Below are 17,242 nucleotides of genomic sequence, written 5' to 3' on the forward strand. Positions count from 1 at the left end.
TCTTGCGTGGGAGAAAAGCACGCAGCTCCCCTGGCTCGTTCACCGTTACGCCGTGCTGAAAGCCAGCGGCAAGAGCTGGTGCCGCACCGCAGGCCCGGGATGCGGGGCGGGGAGCCGCGGGCGGGGCGGCACGGCACGGCGGCTCCGCCGTGTGCATGTAGATGAGATCCCCCGGAGCACGTCACTCCGCACCGGCGCTCTGCGTTTGGGGCGGCGGGGAGCGAGCGAGAGCGGGCGGGAGCCGCGGGAGCAGGAGAGGCGGCGGTTCGGCATCCGGCAGCCGCTCGGCTCCGCGCTCCCGGCGCGGCCCCGCTCCATGCCGCCCAGCCCGCGGCGCGGCCCCGGCGGGGCGAAGGCGGGCACCGGGCGGGGAGCGGCGCGGCGGTGCTGAAGGACAGCTCCGCTCCGCGCCCCTCCGCGCCCCGGGCGCGCCCCGTCGCCGGGTGGCCGCCGAGGCCGCCGGCCGCCGCGCCTTGATGTGCCCCCCGCCACCGCGCCCGCGGCTCCCATGGCGGTGGCACGGAAAATCAAAACTTTGTTGACGGTGAACATCTTGGTCTTCGTGGGCATCATCCTCTTCTCCGTGTACTGCAGGATCCAGGACCGCTCCCAGGAGCTGGTGCAGATCGTCCGGAGCGCGGACCGCCGGGCCAGGAGCCGCGGCGCCAAGGTGGGCAGCCTGGGCGACAGGGAGTCCATCCTGCAGCGCCTGGACCACCTGGAGGAAGTGGTCTACAACCAGCTAAATGGTACGGAGGGCTGGGAGGGGGCGCGGCACCGGTCCCGCGGTGCCCTGTGTCCTGGGAGGGTGTGCAGATCGGGGAAGAGCACCCGAAGTGCTCTCCGGAAGGGGAGGGAAGCCCGGACACCGCTCGTTAGCGAAGTGCTGAAAACGAAGGGAAAGAGACAGTTGCAGGGTTTTGCTGAGAGGATTTGTTGACCGCCCTCCCCCACTCCCTGCTAACTCTCAGTCCAAAGTCGGGACTTCCTCAACAGAGGAAGTTCAGGCGGCTGTAGACTTCATGGGTTTAAGAATTGGTGGAAACCCCGATGAAGTGTATCAGGTTTTACAGTTTGCCTGGATCTACTAACTCTGCATGGGTAGGTGTTTGTCTAGCAAATACACTGTAGGGTGCAGTTGAAAGTCGTACGCTTTGTCTTGGAACTACTCTAAAAAAATTCTGCCGAGTTCTTATGCTGTGTACTTTTAATGGTCTCTTTAAACATACCACCCAGATGTTTTCTTGAATGATTTTGTCATTTAAATTTGATACTACGTTTGGCGAGGAGCGGAGGCTTCCGCCACTTCCTTTTATGACATTCTGTTCTAATTCACCAGCCTTGAAAAATCTTGGTAGTTAAGCAAATAATCTTTCCCTGGTAGTTAGAACAGGCTAAGCTATAAAAGTTGTTAGAGGACAACTAACGTTTCATATAGAAACTAATTCTTCAAAACAAGTGCATTTGTATTTGTATAGATTCATAAGGTTCTAAATGTGGAACATCAAAGAAATAAGTATGTGATTAAATACATCAGTGCTTTGGACAAGAAGATGCTGAAGGAGTGGACTTTTACATGAAATGATAACGTAAATGTAACATTCAGTGTCTAGCACCAAATAAAACTTCCACTGTAAATGTGTTTAAGTATACCAAATGTGCTTCTAGGCTGCTTGTGAAAATGTTAGTCGTAACGTTGATTTAACAAAGGCTGCTGTAGTCTCAAAACACAGACAGGAGGCTTAGGATAAAGTATGCTTCCTATTACTGCTTTCTGAATGACTGTATGAATCTAAGTAGGTTAGACTCTTAGGCTACTATGCAGTCTATGCCAGCAAGAGTTATAGAACGGGCATCCCCTTACGCGCTCATCTGTATAAAATAGGGAAGAGAGAAGAGGAATGTGGAGTGTAGGTGTTAGTCACCAACATACACATTCATGAATTAGAGGGAAAGTGTCAACAGCTGTGTTTCCTAACTATATTTTTTGAACAGTTTTAAGAAATGTTGGATTCTAGAGGGAAATCCTCCTCCCAAATTCAACAAAGCCAAGGAGTTCCCAAACTAAATTAGATCAGTGGCTGAGCTGTATCCATCAAAGCTCAAATGAATGAGGTTTTTTTGGCCCAAACTGATTTGTTCTTGCTGTTCCTCCTAGGTGAGACTTTGGATAGGATTTCCTGCTCTGGGTTCATCTTAGCATAGCATCCCTTGGAGGATCAGCAGGAGGGAGGCACCGTTGCACATAACGCCCATGGCTTCACAGTAAATTCTCTGTAAAGTGTGTATCTATTTTGAGGACTTTTTTCTTCTTCTTCTTTAGTTTGGTTTACGGGATATGAAACTTCATAGTGAAATTACTTGAACTTAAATGTTATGTTGCTTCTTTAGGTCATAATAAACAGTGCAGGTAGTTTCTTCCTCTTGTAAGTTCTTACAGGGGAAAATACAGAAAGTTTTTCAAGCTGAGCTGTTCAGATTTCCTATTCATTTCCCTTCAGTTTCTCTCTAACCCAGTTGGGTTTTTTATTACACAGTGGTACATTAATTATTTCATCATCATTGTGAAAAGATACTTTGTCACTTTCTTGTTTTGTTTTTCTTTTCATCCTGTGGCAACAGAACCAAAAAGTCCTAAAAAATTAAGAGATGCTTCACTGAAATCATTGGTTGCATCACTGTAAGTAAGATCAGGATCAAGCATCTATGTTTGGGTTTAGCTCACTGGCATTCTGTTTTTAATCTAATGACTCATTACTTAGGCCATTAATAGGCGAAATGCTGCTCTGGCAGCATTTTGATTCAAGGGAGTCTGTCTCCAACAATGCTTTACGGTGTCTCACAGCATGACTAGTATTACAGAAGCATTCTCTCTGGAGCTGTGCAGTTTCATCCTAATGTTGAGCAAGTTTTCTCAGATGTTATATTGCATACTATTTTATCACAAAGTTAGAGAACCATCTCAGGCATTCTTGGAGGTAATTTTTTCATGAGGTGGGTCAAAGTCACTTTTATCTCGAGAGACAGACATGGATAGATGGATTTTATTCATAGGGAATACTAATTCCTTGCATACCCAGAACTCCAGCAGTCCCCAGGACTTTGAGTCCAGCTCAATATTATTGTTACCATAGGTCTGTTCAGATCAGTAGTACAATTTTCTACTCTTGATTCTTTCTGTTTTGAGACCAGCAAGTTCAGACCCACCTATTAAGGATCTTATATTTTTGGTAATAACATCTCAGTATTCTTTCATTTTATTTTCCTGTTGTAATCAAATTAGTCTTAAACTGCCAAGACCTTACTCTATTGAAGATCCAGTGCAATGGAAAGACCCTTCTGTGAGAGACAAGCCCTGCAGCTGTGTCTATGAAGAATTTTGGTTTTGTCACGTTTGCATGCAAAGACATGTTATTTGAAAGTGTACCTTCTGCAAGGAAAAACAAACACAAGCAGTAATGTTACAAGTGTTATCAAGAGGCAAAACAAAACTGATCACTAGAGAACTCATTAACTTTTCAGTCTGAATAAAAACTGTGCATACAATGTCCATGGAGGTGCATGTGGAACACAGAGGATCATGCATGAAAGTCAATAGAAAGCTGGTCCTTGCAATTATTTTTGGCAGAACAAGACTTTTTAGAACAGTATGAATGAGCATTGCCATGATTCCCTGCAGAGTCATGCAGACATACACCCAAACAATAGTTTTCAATTGGCTCGTGCTTTGCGTTTTTATCAACTTAGGAAAAAATAGTATTTCCAAAAGCTCAGCTGCTGTTGTTTTTGGTGAAAGTAAATGAACAGAGCATGCAAAAAGAGAGGAAAGCAAAGCAAAGCAATGTGTCTGTGGGGTTTCCTTGTTGAAACTTTATATTACCTCTTAATATTTGACTTTAAGTGCAACATTTATTTTGAAAAAGTGAGTTATTCTAGGTCTAGTTCATCAATCTGTATTTTTTTCACTTTTACTCTGGTATTTTTATTGACAAATATGATTTATTGTCAGTCTACACAGAACCAATGCCAGAAAGACTTTGTAGCAATTAATGAAATGGCATTATGTTAACACCTTGGTATTTTTCTTCTTTTGTCTCTATTTTTTAGGAAGGGAGTTGGGGAGGAAGAATGACTTTTTCCCCTAATCAGTTTGGCATCTGAGTCTGTTGCTAATGATTTACCATAAAGAATTTTTGATGCCCCAAGTAGAGCATAACCTTTCATGCCAAAAGCAATTGAAGGATCAGACTACAATTTCACTCTAATTGCCTTTTTCCCTTTTTGCTGTCTCTTTCCAGTAATACACAACAATCAATACAGCACGTAATTAGATTTCATTCAATCTGCAAAGATTAAGAGAGTTTTCAACTTCTCATTATTTATGCTCACATCACGTCTTCCTACCCGTCTCTTCTACAGTAGACCTCTTTGACCTGTTCTATTGCAGATGTGGAGGGATGAATTCAGAGTATTCCCTTGAATTTGACAGATTATCATTCTTTACACATAGTAATTTGATTTTGCTCTCTTTGGGAAGATTAAATACAATAGCCATTTCCAGTATGATAAATGGGTTTTATATTGCATATGCATTTCATGGAGGAGGCTGGGGGATAAAGTGGACAATTCACATAATTGCAGCACACAGGCTTAAAATGATGGAAATGGTAGGTCCTGGATGCAGAGAACTGATTCGTGCAGACTGTGAGTCCTGATTTTTAGAGCATACTGGAGGGAAAGTGATTGCATTTAAAATTCAGGCTGGCAATCTGCATACTTAAAAGGTACAGTAGTATTTTTAAAAGGATAGTTTATTCTTCCCAGGACTTGGGACTGGTTGAAAATGGTTCCAAATTTCCATATTGAAAATAAGGGTTAGGAACAGGCTGCAAATGAATCATGTGAATGTCCACATCAGATTTGTTCAAAAAAAGCTTTTACAGCTAGCAACTTTTGGTTGAAGAGCAATTTCCTTGCAGGGAAGAGAAGTAAAACCCCACATCCATGCAGGAACATTAAGTGGGACTTACAGCCTTGCCTGAATGAAACTGCTCCTTCTTATGCCTACATACAGAGTCTCTTGTTATAAGTATTTCAATTGAATTTGTTTATGGTCTGCTGTTAACATGCATCAGACAAAATTAGCACATAATTATCTCCAAAAGTATTACTTTGTGGGGGCTGCTGTCAGCTACGTGCTTCCCTTGTCCTAGTGAGAAGCATCTTCACATGGTCTCATTTTGAGGACTTTTTAAAGAAACACAGAGTTGGGCTTAGTGAAGGCAGGAGTGAAAAACATCAACTGCTTTTTGTTTTGTTTTGGTTTGTTTTAAGTTAAGCTGAAGGGTATCGGTTTCCCACACAGCATGTAGCAAGTATTTTTAATTGTTCTGGATCAGCTGCCCAAGCTTGGGTAAGTAACCATTATTACAGGCCTGACCCTCTGTGTTGCAAAGGGATGGTCAAGTCCAAAAGACCAATTTCCACTTCGCACTGGCTTTAGCTGTGTTAGTCTTGATTTATGTAGCTGAGGAAACTCACAATCAGTGCTTTCAGGAAAGCCAAGATTTTATATCCCAAAATAAGGGAAGAAAATGTCATAAGTCAATATTTGTATAGCCCCTATGAAAATATAAGGTAGTATTTGAAGTAGTATTACTTTATTTAGGTAGTTTAGGAAGAAAAGGTCTCAAGGTTTGGTAGAAAAAAAAGGGTAAAACAGGTAATCAAATCTTCAAAATATTGACAAAAATAAAAAATATATCTCCATTCCAGCTGCACATCAGTAATTTTAAAGTCTCTCCCTGTATTCTGTGTTTCATATACTGTAATGTAATGTTTCTGCTTTTTGCACTTATACCTGGGAAGAAAGCTTGTTTTGACAGAAAAGATCATGTGGTAATTTTATCATCGACTCATTTATTTGTGTAGAACTTGAATCACTTGTCCTATATAGGATTAAATGCAGTGTTTACAGAGGTGGAAAAAAAAATCTTTGACTAGTGTTGGTTCTGTTGCCTTTCAGGAGGTTTTGCAGTTCAGTTTCTTTCCATTTCTTTTTAGATGTGGCTGAAGTTGGAAAAGCAAATATGGCTCTGTCATCTTTATGGTCAAGAGCTGCAGTGTGGTTTTTGCACATCTATAAGCACCATAACAGGTTCAGAGGATTAGAAAACCCGTCTTTAAATACCCTTGATAGTGGGGGATGGAGTTGTTTTTTGCATTAAGGCTGGGGGGTTATTTGAATCTTTAGGAAGTAAAAGCAAGTAGTAGTTAAACCAAGAGCATCATTTAAGAATGCAGTTCCAACCACTGAGTGCATGGCTGTTCTCCAAGGAAATAATAAGATTTATGAAAGGAAGGAAAAGAAATGAGTCATGTTTAACAAATCTTCCTTTTATTAATGTCCCTTTCTAACCTTATTAATGGGTACTCATTCTCCCTTTCTCAGTATACTTGGCGAACGTTTTAATTATTGTTATTATTTGTGGGGTTTGACTTGGTAGCTATTTCCATCACTTAGTTTAAACTAACAAACTGAAAAGCAAAAAAAAAAAGCCTGTGGTGTTCTGGATAACAGGAAGGAAGAAAGCCAATGACAGCAGAGCGGCTTCCAACCTTGTTGTAGTCTTATTGATCAAAACTCTGCTCTGAAATAAGAGAACTTTGGCTTCTGAGAGTGAAAGCGAGATAGAGATCCTCCCACTGACCCAAAGTCATCTTCTCCTGAGAGCACAGGGCTAAAGCAGCTAAGTGCTAATTGGATGTGTATATTACTTGTGTCTGTTTTTCTTAAAAGCCAAAGCTATGGTGCCATAGAAATGTCTGTGAATAACTGAAAGCCTCATAGGTGGAGGCAAAACTCATTCTAAGGATAGTATGGCAGGTGCAAACAGATCAAAAATTGTATTTCCATCCTATAGTTTTTATCCATTCCAGTGTCCTGCAATATATCTGTTTCCCAGACTGTTTTGGAGACACGATAGAGTACAGTTGACTCTGGTTACTCAGGAAGTCCTGTAGGGCATAAAAAGAGCATAAAAATTGCCAGTAGCAACCCTGTCTCCTGGACCAAGACTGGCTTGATTTATGGGACAAAAGGGAGTAATCAGGGAGTGGCATGATGTTGTTCTAAGGTCCTCTCATTTAGCTGGGGTTACTTTTAGGTTAAACACATGGTAGTACTGCTGGGGGTGACAGAAACAATCCAGATTCTGTCATTTATTTCTCAGTCTAATCTACTAGGCTTTTGAGTTCTTATTTGCAAATTCTCCAGAACAATGAGGGGTATGGAATTTTACCTGGTGAGGAGCACCATAAGGTTTGGTAGGCTTCATCTTTTCAGTGTTGGCTTACTTCTAATTTCTGGCCTGTCTTCTTTTGTTGCCTACAGTATCTGCATTGGTAGTATGAAAGAATGTGACATGGATAGTCTGTATGACTTCTCTGGCCATGGTTTTTTGAGCTCTGAAGTGGTAGGAAAGGGCCTTCATTTGCATGAAAAAGAGGTCATCTCAAACAGAGAGAACCGAGGATCGGATTTATGGCAAAACAGTGCTTTTTTCAAATTGAGCTTCCCCAGCTGGCTTGGTTAAGTGATGTCACACCCATGACCTGGTGTAGATCTAAGCAGAGTGAGTCATGTATGTATATACAAGTCTGTAGATGTCCAAGGAAGTGGTGTTTTTGGGCTGAGTTCTGCTTTCTTATCTCTCTATTTGACATTCTCCTTCCATGGTAAGGGAAGTGGGCTTGTGTGTCTGTGGTTCACAGAATAGTTTAGGACGGAAACCTTGGGTCCAGCCTTATTTGCACTAGCTAAAAAGCTGGTTTAGCTAACTTGGACTCATTGCTATGCATGGAAAGACAATGTAGCTGCACTTTCTGTGGGAAATCCAGTGGAACATCTGGAGGAGGTCTTGTGATAGTTTCCTACTCCTCTTACCACATTTGTCAGGCTATTTAATTTCTGAATAATTTTATGTGCGTTAGCTTCTGCCTTTTATGTCATCTTGCTGAAACATGTGTCAAGAGGGCTCACTTCAGTCTCTGTAGACAAGTTTGTTGGTCTTGTTGGAAGAAATGGATGTCCTCTGGATAAAATAAACCCACTTGCTGTTCACCTTCAGGCTAAATTACTCTGTATGCGTTCTGCTTAGTCTGGCAAAGCTGTATGGTGAAGCAAATGTGGCTACCTGCCTCTCCCTTTATTTATATACATAAGAATATGCTCTCTCTTTATTTATATGTACAAGGATCTGCTCTCAAGCCAAGGATGAGCCTGGGACCATGTATTGTTTTGTATCCTCAGAAAAGAGAAGTCCTCAGTGAAACAATGCAGTAGAAAAGAGTTGGTGCTGGGAATCTCTGACAAATGGCAAAAGACTGGCATTTCTGGTTTTTTTCCAAGTATGTCTTTGATTACTGGCTTTGGAGGAGAGTCTGAGGGCAGCTGCAGGGTAGATAGCTGAGGAGACAATAGATTGATTCTGCTTTGTCATCAGGAGCAGGGTGGATGCATAGTTTTCTAAGAGACTGAAGAGTTGTCTAAATGAGCAAAGCATTTTCAGAAAAGGTGAGAATATAGATTTCTGAATATGTTAAGCCTTGCACCACCTCCTATGGAGCTATTCTCTAGAAGCCCTTTTACTTGCACCACAGTCTGATTTATACTTTTAATACTTGAGCTGTAATTTGCATGTCATCCTAGGAGAATGGGCAATGATTAAGGAAACTAAACCAAGGAAAAGCTTTTGAAAGAGCTTCTCCAAGCACTGCTGCTTAAAAATGGTTGTGTCAGGCAGAGGCATTTGATGCCACAATACTACAGGATACAGTTACCTATTTCAGAGCATCATCTAAAAATCATACCTAAATAACCCAAACTCCATAGATGAAAATACAAAGGAACATACTGAGGCCCTGAGATTCTTTAGTGCATTTGCTTCAAACTTAACCTCATGGACTAAATGTTAGAGCAAATTCCCAAGTTGTTTCTGTAATGTCATTATCTCCCCTGGATAGAATAGCCACTGGGAAATGCCATGCTATCCCCCAACAGATCCCTGACACCTCCATCCTGCAAGGCCAAGACACCTCAGTGGAAAGAACTTGCTGATGTAAAAGCCTTTGTTATGTGTGCCACTGGAGTCTACTCCAGGAGAACAATTACTTGACTGTTCAAAAGTCTTCCTTCAGTCAGTTAGCTGTGGCAGGAGGGTGAGGAGAAAATTTGAGCCATGGAACTCAATTGTCTACCTTCTACTTACATTTCAGAGCTACTTATACAGGCAGTCCAGTTTACTTGAGTGCTCATAAGTGCTCACTCGGGTAAGGATCTTACATGCTTTATATGGCATGACTCAAACCTATTTTGCTGGAGTTGCATTTGAATCTCTGCTTGGTGTAAGCAGCGTAAAAAATCTCCCCCCTCTGATAACTGATCAGGGAAGAAAATGGATCCTGACAAGTGTCTCTCTTCTGTGAAGTTCTTGAAATATTCGAATACTGTGAAATACAAGTACAAAGGTTTGTGTAGGACTGTTAGACTGTGCAGGAATGCCTGTAAGGGGCACCCTCTGTCATAGACTTCATAGGTCCGTGAAGTACAGAGCTGGTCTTTGTGAGATTACCAGTGTGTTACTAGTTTTTATTCCTGGGGAGAACAATTAAAAATTATGTCTATGATAAATTCATCAGTTGTGTTTAGTTGGAAATGCAAGTGAGATGCAAATCTCACACTGCTTTCTAAGCAAACCACAGATCCTGCCAAGCCCTGTTCTGCTGTCAGCAGCTTGTTGTGTGGACAGTGACAGATATTACTGGTTGGATGGAATAACTTGCTCAAATAGGTTTTTATGCCTACAGCAATGATCCAAATTCTCCTCAGCTCACTCATGCACTTAGTCCTATTGAAATCAGTTGCCTAAATTAATCTATGCTATTGATTCAGAAGCATCAGCACAGCCAGACGTTATCAGCATAGTAACTCCAGTAGTAAATTTGGCCAAATGAAGGTACTTCTGCCACAGCATGAACAGTGTATTGGCTAGATATGATGATGTATATGCAATATAAAGGATGAATTAATGCTGTGTTCCTGTACTACATTAGCACGGCTGAGAACAGGATCCTTCCTCCTTGAAGGTTTGGGAGTGATTCCTCTTTCTAGTAGAGATCTGATGAGCTTTGTTTTTCTGTCTCTGATCACTTCTACTAGTCTTTTATTGCGTCTGTGTTTGCAGTTTGGCTCCAGTTTGTGTCTTGCAAAAGGAAGTATGCAGACCAGGAGGCCAAATCAGCAGCCTTACTGTCACTGTCTCGCTCCTAGTATCTGAGCAAGCTTTGTTCAGAGATTGATTTAGCTATTTCCACAGCAATGCACAATACTATCTACCTACCATGGAGCAAAACTGAATCCTCCTCTCACACTGTGTCTGTAACGTGCTGCTGGACACAACCCCCCCATGAGTCCTCAGCCAGTGCATTCAGGTAGAAGCCCTTTGCTTTTCACTTTTGAGGTCTGCTTCTGTCTGTGATAATTTTTGTCTCCGTTTGACAGCACTGGGCGAATTGGTGCCTAACTCATGGAGTCCAACTGGGATCCAAACACTGGGCTTTTCCTGAGGATTTGATTAAATAACTCTTTTCAATGTGCATATGCAATTAAATGCATATGGATGGTCTGAGTCCTTGCTGAATGCTTTAACCACTAATATGTTATTTAAAACAAAAACGACAAAAGAACAGTCATATAACTTTCTCTTAGGTCAAGAATAAGACCTCTGCTGTATTCTTTAGAGCTGTGGGTCTTATGTGGACAAATATTTTCAGTCTTGAAGGCAAGGGTGGGACTTTTCCTTCTCACCCTTTCGATATCCTCTGTTGACTAGTCTCATCCTGAGTTATCTTCAGTGTGTAAGAGAACTTTTGAATGCATCAAAACTGGAACTTGGGCAAGGTCACACACAGTCTCCAATTCCTGTTTTGAACAGCCCAGATTATCATCCTGGCCAAGGTCCTGCTGTACTATTCACAAAGCAGCAGAGGCTTTGCTGCACAGGAGCCCATTTCTCTTGGAACATACCCACCGTGACAGCTGGGAAGCCTTCTCCTGCAATACTGGAGAAGTTTGCTTCTTGTTTTGTCTCTGGCATTTTTGGTGGGGTGCTGGGGTTAATTGTTTGTTTTTCATTGGGATTCTTTACGCTGGTTTTGTATTTTATTTGGCAATGGGGCCTTGCTGCCCTTTTGGAAATTGAGTTTATTTTTTTCTACAGTTCTCATATGCCTCTAGGAGGTGAAGCTTTTGTAAATAAAAATGCATTTTTTGTTATATTAACTCATTTTCAAGCAAGCCTTGTGTTGTAGAAAAGATTGGTGGTATTCTTTCCTGTGCATACTGAACTGAAGGCAGTGATAAGTCTAAAAATATCCCCAATTGAAATAGCACTGTATAACCCAAAGGTTAGTCTTCCTCAGGATTAAAATTTGCAGTTGCTTTATAGATTCCTTGTAAGGCAGATTTCCAGCCATCCAGCCATGTGTAAAATGAGGCTACTGCTAGCTGCAAAATTTTGCATCTGCAAAACTCAATCCCATTGGTGACTACCCCAAGCAGAAACCTGCTGATGAAGGATGCTGATACCCATTGTGCCTGTGTCAGCTGGCCTGTAAGGCTTACATATTGCTATGTTTGTGTTACAAGCACTGTACTGGAGGTGCTGAGCAGGGATTAGGTACCATTCACACCTCTAATAGGAAAAACAGATTTTGCTGCACAGAGCTGTTAATCCTAAAACATGATGATAGATTGCAGATGGCTCCGTGTAACAGATGGGAGTGGAGTATGAGGTACGAGTGAGCTGATCATGTTCAAGTTATTAAACAACCTAATACTAAGCTGCCTGACTGCTGAAATAGTCAATGCTTACAGATTACACAAGCAATGAGTAGGTTTGGTTTGGAAAAATGAGTGGTTGAGTGGTTTAAGTGTTAGCCTGTGTTAACCTTGCATTTGGAAACCACTTTTGGGGTTTTTTTTGGGTAGTCCTGTTACATAATTTCTGTGTCACATGGAATGTCCCCTGAATCCAGGTCTGTGAATTTAGACTTCTGACTTCCAGCACCATCCCAGGGGTGGGGAGCCTGCTTGTGTATATCTTCCTGGTGACTCATCTTTTTCCCACTTTTTAATGATCTTTTGCATCTGCTAGACGCACTTTTGCAGTGCTCTCAATGCTTGAAGAATGTCTTTTTATTTATTCTCTCCTGGTATGTATTATAGGGAACAGTGAAAAGATGTGTAGGTATTAATGAGAAATATCCCATCTTTCTTCAATTTAATATTTGACAAAGTCACTTGATATATCCTTCCTGGGATACTCCACTAGGCATAGACGTGAATATGTCAGCACCTGCACTGAACGCTTTGCTCTCAGCTACTCCAGCTTTGAATACACAAAACCAATAATGTATTATTTTAGACCTGTGCCAGCCTTGTCCTCCTCCTGAAATAGGTCCATCTGGCTCAATGTATTTTCATTCAACAGAGGATTAATTCTGGAAGGGAAGTGGCTTTTACAATGCAAGTATCCAGTGGGGTTATGTGTAAAACCTTTTGTTTTCTGAAAGAGTCAGCTTGGTATGGTTCCCACATTCACAGCCATGTTCCCATTGCAGGCCTGCAAAACTCTAAGCCAAGCTGCAGTGAGCCCTCTTAGCTGGGGTCAGGGAATTAAGAATTCCCTGATTCTGTGATTCATTCTGAACCTGATCTGCCTAAAAACTGGATTCTTTGTTTCCCTCTTTCTGTCACACGTTAAAAAGTTCACAGAGTAAGACTTTTAAGTCTTCAATGCACAGTGAGAAGAGCGAACAGAAGACATGTGGAATTGGGGGAGAAATATTCATGAGAGAACAAAGACATGGCCAAACTTTGAAGTTGGGATGGTGCAACCCAGCAAGTCAACGGCCAGGAGCTGAGTGATGCAGCCCTCAGAGAAGGCATTGATCATTGCAGAGGGCATTTTTGCATATGTCATAGGACTAGTTGTTTAGGTATCTCTCAGCCTTTAATCATACTGACAAGAAGCTGGAGCATAAACACTGCTGTCTTACAGACACAATGGAGGCTGTGGAAGAATGAGACCAGTGAAATATGTCATAAACTTAGATTGTTGATAACTATTCTGGGCCACAATTTCAAGTGATGAATGCTGTCTCTGGCACAGCCTACTTGTGCCACTGGAGTAGCAGGATCAAAATCAGGCCCACAGGACAGCTACTGCAGGATCAGCACCAATTAGGCATGCATAGGTAATGCTCTTTGTGATGGTAGGCTGAGATATCCTCTGTACACCATACTATCAGAAAACAAAACTAGATATTTCTGGATAGAAATCTATTTTAGAAGAAGAAGCCAGCGTCTAATCTCTTGGTTTTGTCTCTGAACTGGAAGAAGACGCCTCTAATCTGTTTGATGGATGATAGTGCATGCCTATGGCTTCTCTGTGCTAGATGTGTGTGTCTCAGCATATGAGTGTGAAACTAGGGGTTGATTATTTTCAAAAATATTTTGACAAACACTGAACTGAGAAATTCTCAGTTTCAAAAAAACCCAAAACAATGAAACAAATCACACAAAGGTTTGGTTTGATACTTTGCTGATGAGGCTGAGTGGATTTGAGATCACACCTTGTTTTATGTTCCTTTCAAAGGTAGGGAAGGAAAAGTACCCTTACTATAAACAGTCAGAAGGATTACTTTCTTAATGAATGTCAGGGAAACAGGCAGATCTGAAGGTAGCGATGTGGCCTGGTGTTATGTGTGTTTCTCTCCCTTCCTAAGGGGAAAAAGTGCTAATTGAGTGAGTCAGGTATTTACATTTGGACTGTCTTTAACATGGTATCTTTACCATGTCATTTTAAAGTAGCTTTAAATGGGTTCACAGACATACCTCATTGTTTCATTAGGAATCCCTTAATCTGTGACTAAAAGGCATGCTGGTATATCACTTAACCTGGTTCTCATCATTGCTGCTAACACCTGATGAGATGCGTGTGTAAGCACATAGAAATAGGAACTGGGGGCTAAAGGAGCAGTTTCAGCTTAATAGAAAATATTTACAGCTGCTGAAGTACAAGACTTGGACCTAGGAGACCTGGACTTCATTTTCAGGTGTGTCATGCCTTTACCCCTTAGCTGTGGTGGCTGTTCATCTTTTTGCTCTTTTCATCCCCTCCCTTTATCTGTGTCCTCTGTTTAGCCAAGGAGATCTGAGTCCAGACCAGTCTGAGCAGCATCTTACCTTTGTGATGTTGTTAATCAATGATGTAAATAACAGCCAGACATCCAACAGACCTAGACACGCAGTAATTAGAACTATTAATCCTGAAAACAAGTGTGTGGTTCCTTGAGCAGCAAAAGCAAGAAAGTTGACTGTCTTCTGGTTTGGTATCCTAAAGGTGAATTCTTGCATGGTCTCTAATAGCTCCACCAAGTCTCTTGTTTTTGATCTTTCTCTGGACCTCTTCTCTCAGTAGGAATATTTTAATGCCACTTTCTTCCCAGATGTTGACTTATGTGACACTTGCAGAAATGTAATTTTTGAAGAACCTCTGACTATCTGCCAAGCTTTGGCTTAAATTAGACACAGTCCTCAAGCTAACAAACAGAGGTGAAGGGAAGGTATGAGAGAGGGAAACAAACTGATGGACAAATGCAGACACTACGATTCCACAGGCTTTTTTTTTAGCAAAGAAGGCTAAAAATTGTATTGGTGACAAACAGGGTTTTTACTCATTTAAACACAAACATGAAAATCAAATTCTTGATTTTCTGAATCTAAAGGAACCAGATTCAGATCTTCACACTGAATTCCTCTGCTTGATCTATTAACTGGTAATAAGTTAATACAAGCATTTTTCCTCTGCTTTCCTGCTTACTTCAGTTAATAACTATAGCAGCATGAAATTTCCCTGACACTACACCAGTACAGCAGGAGAGCCTCCTGTATTTTAAGCATCCTAAAATGTCAGACTTGGGTCTCACTAGCTTGTCTCATTGCCTTTCAGTACTGACTGGATAATTAAATGATGCAAGGAGCAGAGCAATGCTGGAATGCTGCTCTTTGCCAGGCTGTGTGAGGCATGCCCTGCTGCTCTGTCAAGCAGATACCTTTCATGGCCCAGGGGGCTTGGTGTTGGCTTCCCAGGGACCACTTCCTGCTGGAAACCTCTTTCTGCTTGTGAGAAATGTGAGTCTGACCTGGAGTTGGAGCACGACTGGATAGCACATCTGCTTTGTGTCCTTGAGGAGTGAGGAGTCGAAGCTATAAGCTCAGACCTCACTTTCCAGAAGTTCACCCTCTGATTCATATCCATCTCCTCACTGAAGGATCTTCTCCTGTATAAAGGCATCTTCTATCACTGTCTTCATTTCTCTGTTTACTGTGTAATTTAGCATCTTATAATGCAGTCATAAGCACAAACCTGAGACACACCGGGGACAGGAACATTCATTCTTTTATGGAATTTCTGCATGAAATGAAGCAAAGCATGAAGAACAATTGAGCCTCTGAAAACATGGATTTCTTTTTACATTGCCTTGGTGGAAACCAGTTAAGCGCTGTTGCAGTCAGTGGCATTAGAAAGCTAAATTGGAGAAGTCTGAGCTATTTCAAAAACTCAGCCATTGTCTATATAGATGATTCAGGTTCTATATGTGTATGAGAGCTTTAAGCATGCTCTGTAGGTGGATCAAAGTAGCATGTTGTTACCAAATACATCTTGCCTTTGTCAAACAAAGCTCACTCCTTCCCACAGTGAGGTTGTCAGGGCCTAAACTAGCTGTAGGTCACAGCCAATTCATAAAAAAACCAACGTGCAATGAAGCCAATCTTGTTAATAATGAATCAGGTAGTATAGCAGGGCTGGTTTTTAAAGTGCCTATAACAGTGCATCGTAGCTTTCTCGCTCTTGGAAGTCTGAGTCAATTTATCTTTATATCAACAATAAACCAGAAAGGACAGAAATCAAAGTAAGCAATGTTTTTATTACCGCTTTTAAATAAAACATTGTGCCAATATTTTTTCCCTAACGTTACATCTTTATTTTCTCAAATTTATTAACAATTGCTATTTATCCTCAGTTCTCCTTTCTGTTGCAAAGCTAGCTCATTCTTTGATTTACTTCCTCCAGAGAACATGGTACCCAATTCTTGGTCTTTTTGCTTGATAAATCCCTGATTAATTGTATGTGATAAGCTATCCATGCTATGTTGTGGCTTTCATTTCTAAATAGGCTTTCTTTCATGAATTTCAAGAGTGAAAACTTTCCCCTCTAGAGCCAAGGCACTTTAAAACCACGTCTGATTCTCAGGACTGTGGGCTCTTACTCCTCCTCCTTTGTGAGCAGGGGAGAATTAGACCTTTAGTTTTGGCCTGTCCTCTAATAGATCTGCTATAAATGTGGTTGCAAATTTATCTGACCAATTAGGAAGATTCTGCACAGCAACCTTCTTCATCCACCCATAGCTTCAAAAGTGACATAAATTGATCTGTAGGCATTTGGTTTAGATGCTGGATTGTGAGCTGTATTTCTGCAGTTTCAATTGTGTTCCTGTGTTTGATTTTAAGCTGACTTGTCCTGCTGATAGAAAAGTGAATCATATGCCTCTTAAGAGGCTGATGGAAGGAGGCACTGCAGCCTGTCATTGACAAGCAAGGCACAGCTGTGGTGTATGTTAACATGAGATATGAAAATAAGGTGAAGGGAGGAAAGAGGAGGAAAAGCAGAGATGTAAGTTCTATCTCAAACCAAATTTCCAAGCCAAACTCCCTGAGACATGTCAAAGATGTGCCTCAAAAAGACACACACAAACACAGTTCAAGAAAAATACCCATATCTACAGATGTAAAATAGGCAGTCTGTCAGGAAAATGAGTATGCTGTGGAGCTAGCTATCAATATTGCTGTGTAATGATGCAAAAGAAAAGTGTGTCACCTTTAAAGAGCCTATAAGGCAATATCACACTGAAAGGAAAATGGAGGAATCGAGGCTCTCTCTGGCTCCTGCCAAAACCAATATCCAAATTAACAGATTTTCAAGTGTGGACCCTTGAAGAGATCTGATGGAAGTATTCAAAATCCCATGTCCTCAATGGCAGCTGATCTATCCCCAAGGAGAAATGCCGAGAGGCAGCACAGAGTGAGCCATCAGAGCTCTGACAGAACTGGGGTCTG

At 41.6% G+C, this 17,242-nt stretch overlaps 1 protein-coding gene across 1 annotated transcript in view; it reads left to right on the forward strand.

Moving 5' to 3' along the window:
• Positions 1-508: 508 nt before the first annotated feature.
• The window catches only part of GALNT9 (polypeptide N-acetylgalactosaminyltransferase 9), a 142,637-nt gene continuing 125,903 nt past the window's right edge, over positions 509-17,242 (forward strand). Inside the window, exon 1 of the mRNA XM_010199562.2 lies at positions 509-749. Within this exon, the coding sequence (XP_010197864.2) occupies positions 509-749 (241 nt within the window). The remainder of the gene's footprint in view (positions 750-17,242) is intronic.

This window comes from Colius striatus, chromosome 17 (genome assembly GCF_028858725.1).
Source record: "Colius striatus isolate bColStr4 chromosome 17, bColStr4.1.hap1, whole genome shotgun sequence".
NCBI lineage: Eukaryota > Metazoa > Chordata > Aves > Coliiformes > Coliidae > Colius > Colius striatus.